General features: G+C 42.4%; 1 protein-coding gene across 1 annotated transcript; it reads right to left on the bottom strand.

Moving 5' to 3' along the window:
• Positions 1-4,603: 4,603 nt before the first annotated feature.
• Positions 4,604-5,017, bottom strand: LOC145129601 (uncharacterized). The gene has a single exon (XM_079064374.1). It carries the CDS (start codon positions 5,015-5,017, stop codon positions 4,604-4,606), a length of 414 nt encoding a protein of 137 aa, XP_078920500.1.
• Positions 5,018-7,346: the final 2,329 nt, after the last annotated feature.

Raw genomic sequence — 7,346 nt, 5'->3', positions numbered from 1 at the left:
TCAGTTAATGGACAATCCGCAGAAATAAGTAAAAGAAACAAATATGCTCTATGCACAAATTCTTTGAAGAATCACATTGGTCCCTGGCGTATCAACAATGATCATCTGTTTCACCCAAATTAAATTAAATTACATTAATATTTTCTATATATGCAACTTTTATCCTTGTAATAAATTACAATTAAGTATAATTAGTGTTTCACCAAAATTAAATTAAATTACAAATCTACTCTAGAGTTTCCAAAAGCACACATAGAAGAAGGGTATAATCGTTATCCAGGTTATCCTTATTACATTCATGGTGAAAATGCGATGAATCAGGTTATGATCCCACCATCATCATCAACAGAAGCAGCAATGTATCATGTTCCACATTATCATCATCAGATGCCTGGGATGACGTCATATCCGTACTACCCGTTTAATCTTTGTGTACAAGCAGTAGCAGCCGGGGGGAAATTTTCGATAATGTCAAGGGGGAAAAGTAATTGACAATGACAAACCTGTCTGGGTCAATAATCAGAACATATTTATCAATGAAAAAAAAACGTGTCACATTATTATATATATAAGGGAAATTTTCAGATTATATTTTTGTGCTCACTTCATGGTGGAGATCCAACACACACTCATGATGAATCCCATTAGAACTACTGGCAGTTGCCCTGTTTTAGGGGGTTTTTTTTCGACTATGTAATGGACTAGTCATAGTGATGAGGTCCCAAAGAGTAGGATTAACCAGAGAGGGAGATGGATGTTAGGAAAGAGAAATGAAATTGGATGATTTAGAGGGATAAAGGATTTACAAGAGTATATTAGAGCGAGAGGACATAATACGATGTTGGCAGCTCGATAGAATCGGTTCCATTCTGAAGGTAATGATTGTGGGATTGTTAGGTTTAACCTTACTCTCACTAGAAATTCCCATGTTTTTGATATATTTTTTTGTTGAGAATAAATCTTGAATGATCGAATAGATTCAACAGGTAAAAGAATGGAGAGCACAAAATTAATATCAAATATGTAAAATGATTTATTATCACAGCCTAAGAAGAGCTCGATTAAGAATTGGTACTGTAAAGGCGTGTTGGGTTTACAAAGACGACATTACGATTACATAAAACAGTGCATGCATGCACCTTAAATAGCTAAACCCTAATAATAAATAATGGGTGGACATGCCCAACCCAGATACAAAACATAGACTAATCTAAAAGCCCACAATGACGCAACACTTTAAGGCCCAACAATCTCCCCCTTTACGTCAATTGAGGCAGGAGACCTTCACTGTGGAGTTCGCTTCTGCACTTCAAATAGTTTCGGAATTACGCTGAGCAGAGATTTGCAAACTTGGATGTACCATAGGATGATATCCGAGAAGCACTTCTTATCACTTTTGCTGTCCCCTCTGTATTTCCCTATGAAGTCGAAAATATACTGTAGGCACGAAGTAGTGTAAAGATGTTTATCTACGAGAAGGAAACAAACTTTGTGAAAGTGTGCATCTCTTCTCTCTTTCATTTGAAAATCCACACACCATCTGTCCTTTCGTATCTTCCTTGGCTTCATTTTATCAAAACCTTCAGGAGCTTCCTTGGGGATCGCAGATGGCTTATTTTTCCAGACAGATGCTATTTCGACATCCATTATGCCAATCTCTTGAATGTATGAGATTAACATTCGTTTGAGGTAAGAAACAACGGGTTTGTACTTCTGTTCATCCTTCAAAAACATGTTGAACAGCAGAATCCAATCGTACGAGTTCAGGCAAGGAAGATCGACAAGAGTGAATTTGCACACCTAAATCGTTGAACCTCTAGCAACCTTAAAGCTAGCGTTTGGGAAGCTATCAGTTTCGATCGGACCTAATACCTTCACGACTGTTATTTAATTCATACTCCAGGTTTCGTACTATGGCTTCATGTGCTTCAAGTAGATCGAGAAGAGAAAATGGTATGTGCTGCTATCTGTTGGGGGACATCCGCAACTTTAACAAAGCTACGAAATTTGAAGGCTTTCAGGGTGATTAGAAGATCCAGTTGTGAATCTTGTGTGTTTTGCAAATGGAAAGACACAGCGGGTTGTAACCAATACTGGCTTGGAATATCCACAGCCTCGCTCATGATTCGCTCCAAAGTCCACACTGGAAACAAAAGCTTTTGGCTTTCCAACGTGACTTGAGCTTCGCGTTCAGCTCTTTCTTTTTCTTCTGCTTCATGCACGATTTGATTATGCTCATCCATTTGAGCTTCACGATCCTTTCGTCTTTTAAGCTCGTGCTCATCGGGATGTTCTTCTTCGCTATCATCAGTCGTTCACGAATTTGAACAATCTTCTCGGTCGTTTCCCTGATGATCTCTGGGCCGGTGAGAGTGCTATTAGGAACTTGTCCTTCAGCTAAGTGTGTATCACCCACTTCTACCCAACACAAAGGTGATTTGCACTTGTGGCCATAGAGGGCTTCAAATGGGGCAAATATGATGCTAGTGTGATAGCTATTGTTGTATGTGAATTCGATAAGGGGTAAATGGGCATCCCAACCTTTACCAAAGTCTATCACGCAGGCTCTTAACATATCCTCCAATGTTTGGATAGTTCTTTCACTCTGCCCATCGGTTTTTGGGTGGTAGGCCGTACTCATGTTCAACCTAGTTCCCAGGGATTTTTTGTAGTGACTGCCAGAACCGTGAAGTGAATCTACTATCTCGGTCGGAGATAATGGATACTAGTACTCCATGCAGTCGCACGATTTCTTTGATGTATGTTGTGGTCAGCTTCTCCATTTTGTATGTCTCTTTTATTGGTAGGAAGTGCGCAGACTTGGTTAACCTGTCAACAATCACCCAGATGGTGTCGAGTCCACCTGTCGTCTTGGGTAACTTGGTAATGAAGTCTATGTTTATCCTTTCCCACTTCCACTCGGGTATTTCTGGTTGTTGCAGTAAATCCGAGGGCTTTTGGTATTCTACCTTGACCTTGGCGCAAGTCAGGCACTTGCCTACGTAGGTAGCAATTTCCACTTTCATGTTTGGCCACCAATAACTTTTCTCGAGATCCAGATACATTTTATCTGAACCCAGATGAATGGAGTATCGATTCTTCTGTCCCTCGTTCATGACAACATCTCTAAATACTCCGAACTTGGGTGTCCAGATCCGATTCGTGAGATAACGAGCTCCATCACCCTTGACTTACAAATTTTTCTCCATTCCTCTCAAGTATTCTTCCGAGACATTTTCAGGTTTCAAGGCTTCCAGCTGAGCCTCTTTGATCTGAGTGGGTAGGTGTGAATGGATAGTTATGGTCAATGACTTTACTCGACGGCCTGAGTATTCCTTTCGGCTAAGGGCATCTGCTACTACGTAGGCCTTTCCTGGATAATAACGAATTTCACATTCATAATCATTTAGTAGCTCCACCCATCGTCGTTGTATCATGTTTAATTCTTTTTGATCGAAAATGTGCTGGAGAATTTTATGGTCAGTAAAGACGGTGCATTTGGTGCCGTAGAGGTAATGCCTCTAAATCTTCAAGGCAAACACTACTGCTCCTAGCTCGAGGTCATGTGTTGTGTAGTTAACTTCATGCGTCTTAAGTTGTCTCGAGGCATATGCTATGACTTTTCCCCGTTGCATAAGCACACACCCAAGACCCTGATTCGAAGCGTCGCAATAGACCACAAAATCATCGGTTCCTTCTGGAAGAGACAAGATCGGGGCACTGCATAGGGCTTATTTCAGTGTCTGAAAAATAGCTTCTTGTTTTTCTTCCCAGTTGAAGGTCACTCATTTTTGCTTCAAGGTAGTAAGTGGCTTAGCGATCTTGGAGAAGTTCTGAAGGAATCTTCTGTAGTAGCCAGCACGACCTAAGCGGATCTCTGTTGGTGTTCTTTGTGCCTTCCAATCTTCTATTGCCTTGATTTTGGAGGGGTCCACATGTATTCCCTTTTTGCTGACCACATGACCCAAGAAGTCCACCTCTCGGATCCAAAATTCACATTTGGAAAACTTGGCATATAGCTTTTCCTTCCTGAATGTCTCAAACATTTGTCGTAGATGTTGATTGTGCTCTTCCTTACGTCACGAATAGATCAATATGTCATTGATGAATACAATGATAAATTTATCTAAGTAAGGTCGACATACTCGATTCATCAGGTCCATGAACACAACTGGTGCAGTCGTCAATCAGAAGGGCATCACCACAAACTTGTAGTGATCGTAACGAATCCAAAATGCAGTTTTGGGAACATTATCCTCCTGAACACGCAGTTGGTGATAAACCGACCTCAGGTGAATTTTTGAGAAGTAGCACACTCCCTGAAGTTGGTCGAATAGGTCATTGATTCAGGGTAGGGGGTATCAGTTTTTAATAGTGAGTTTGTTCAACTCACGGTAGTCAATACACATACGAAATGACCTGTCTTTCTTCTTAACGAACAAAATCGGTGCTCCCCAAGGTGAGAAGCTTGGTCAGATAAATCCTTTGTTCAGTAGTTCGTTTAGTTGAGTAGATAATTCCTGCATTTCGGCCGGAGCTAATCGATATGGGGACTTGGCGATGGGGTGGCTCTAGGAATTAAGTCGATGCGAAATTTGACTTGTCACGCAGGAGGTACTCCCTGAAGGTCTTTAGGGAATACATCGGGAATGTCTCGGACTTTCGGAATATCCTTGATGTCCTTTACCTCCTTCTTCTTGTCAACAACGTGTGTTAGGAATTCATGGTACTTGTTGCACATATAGGTTTGAGCCTTAATGCACGAGACGATTTTTAGACTCGAACTAGATTTGTCGCCGTAGATGACGAGGGTCTCGTTGTTCAGTAAGTTGAGTCGTATTGCTTTTTCGTAACATAAGATATCGACATGGTGAGGACTTAACCAATCCATACCCACGATGACGTCGAACCTCCTTATTGTAACTGACATTAAATCGATTTGAAATGAGTGATTGTTCAAAGTAAACTTGCACCCGATGTATACGTCTTCAGTACTTTCAGTTTTACCATTTGCCATTTCTACGGTAAATATTTCGTTGAGTGTTTGTGGTTTTTGGTTGAGTATGTTTTTAAATTTGTGACTTACGAAACTCCTCTTCGCACCACTATCGAAGAGTACGCATTCATAATTGTTATTGAGAAGGAACGTACCGGTAACCACCGTGGGATCCTTCAGGGCTTCCTCATGCCCTAATGTCAGAACTTTTCCTGTACCCCCATCATTCCTGTTATTAGCCTTTGGGCATTCCCTCTTGAAGTGCCCCGTTTCTCCGCACCCGTAGCATGTTCGGCCTATTCCGATAGTTGTGGTTGCGACTATCTGTTGGGCTGGCTCTTTACAAAAACAGACAGTGTGTCCTTTCTTTTTGCAGTTTGTGCAGTGCATCTCCCTACAAGCTCCAACATGGTGGAAGTTGCACTTGTTACATTTGGGCAAGGTTCCAGCATATTGTTTTCTTGGTGCTGGAGTGGTTGGGATAGTGACAACGTGCACTGCTACTACTTGTTGTTTCTTGGAGGGCTCGTGCGTTGATTTGCCCTTCCTTTTGTTCCAAGGTCTCCTCTTGTTGTCACTCACTTTCACTGGTTCGGGAATGGGCGCCATGAAGCCCTGGCGGACTTCGTGATCTACAAGCGTTCGTGGCAGGCATTTGGCACTATCAAAGGTAGAGGGTTTTGAGGCTATCACACTTCCTTGGATCTGGGGGGATAGTCCCCATAGATAACACTCCACCTTTTTTCTTTCCCGGGTGACCATCCCGGGACAAAGCACTGCCAAGTCACTGAACCTCGTGGTGTATGCTGTTATATCGGAACCCTCCATTGTGAGGTTCCAGAGTTCATGCTCCAATTTTTGTATTTCGCCCCTTGGGCAATACTCAGCTAGCATCAAGATTTTTGGGTCCTCCTAGCTCAATGCGTTAGCCACGGGGAGTGATAGAGATTTAACCTGGCCGTTCCACCAAGAGAGGGCCCCATCGGTGAAAATACAGGCAGCGAATTTGACTTTATTTTCTTCCGGACAAGCACATATTTTGAATACCGACTCAGTCTTCTCGAACCACATGGTTAGGGCGATGACACCTCCGTCTCCATAAAATGCTTTGGGTTTGCATTTTGAGAAGTCCTTATAGGAGCATCCTTTTGGTCGACCATGGCTGTCGCCTTGGTTGGAACTATTATTACCGATTCCAGCCCCAGAGGCACCGTTGGAGCTAAACTGTGCTATAGCAGTGGTTACATCAGCTGTCATCGCGGCTTGAAAGAATGTGGTATCCATCTGAGGTGGTGGAGATGGTGGTGGTGGTGTTGTTATTGTGTTGTTGGAACGTCTGATTGATCTTCGTGGAGGCATACTTCTGCCATAAAGATCAAAGATGAAAATAAGTTTACGGCAGTGGTTGCAAGTCAAGTGCTATAGGACTAGATTATTTTAGTTCCATTCGTGTTATAATCCGACTTTAATGTAGTGTGTAAGCAACTCGTGATGGAAGTCTACTAATGCAAATTGAACGAGTAAAATACATAAATTTAATAGTGACATTCCAATGAAGTAGAACGCTTGTCAATTTCATTGATTTAATACATAATATTGGGAAAATTTGACCTTTTTAGACAGATCTACAATACATCAATGTTTAAAGGAAAATCTTGACAACATTACGATCCCTTGAATAGTGTAGACACTTAATCAAAGGGTCGAGTTTACATATTAGTAAGGGTAGTATTAACACATATCCGCAGTCCTAGTCTATATCAAAACGTGAGTAGTGTAAACACTACTCGTGGCGGGTGCTACTCTGAGTACTGGACTATGCCACTTCATGTTCTGCTTCCCTCAAACATCACTCCAGCGTAGTCTGATGCTCCCGAAGTGCTATAATTTCAGCTTTGGCAGCAATCATTTCATCTTGAAGATCTTCAGTGTGGTTCCTGGTATGATCATAGTCTTCGTCCAGACGACGAACACGAATTGCAGTAATCTCGGCGGAAGCACCAACCTCCATGATTTGGTTGGCGGATGCCCTTGCCCATCCACCCTGGTTAGCGATGTGGCTAATTATGACCGGGAGAGCCCTGTCTGCTGAACCTCCTTTAGAGAGGTTATAGAAGCCTCTTTCCATCCCGTAAGGAGTGCGTTGGCCTTGTTCTTGGTTCCATCTTTGTAAGTCTACGATCCATCTTGGCGTCGGGCCACGGAAGTTCTATCTGGCCGCGGGGTACCAGACAGCTTGCGGTGGATTGTAGACCTCTGGATCTGAGTCGGTATCTTCCGAATCCTCTTCATCTTCGTCTTCCATTGGTTCTTCTTTGGAATCCTCCTCTGGATCTTCCACGATCTAAGC

This window comes from Lactuca virosa, chromosome 1 (assembly GCF_052849685.1).
Source record: "Lactuca virosa cultivar CGN04683 chromosome 1, Lactuca_virosa_CGN04683_v6, whole genome shotgun sequence".
In the NCBI taxonomy this organism is placed as follows: domain Eukaryota; kingdom Viridiplantae; phylum Streptophyta; class Magnoliopsida; order Asterales; family Asteraceae; genus Lactuca; species Lactuca virosa.
This window is presented reverse-complemented; position numbering and strand designations above follow the sequence as displayed.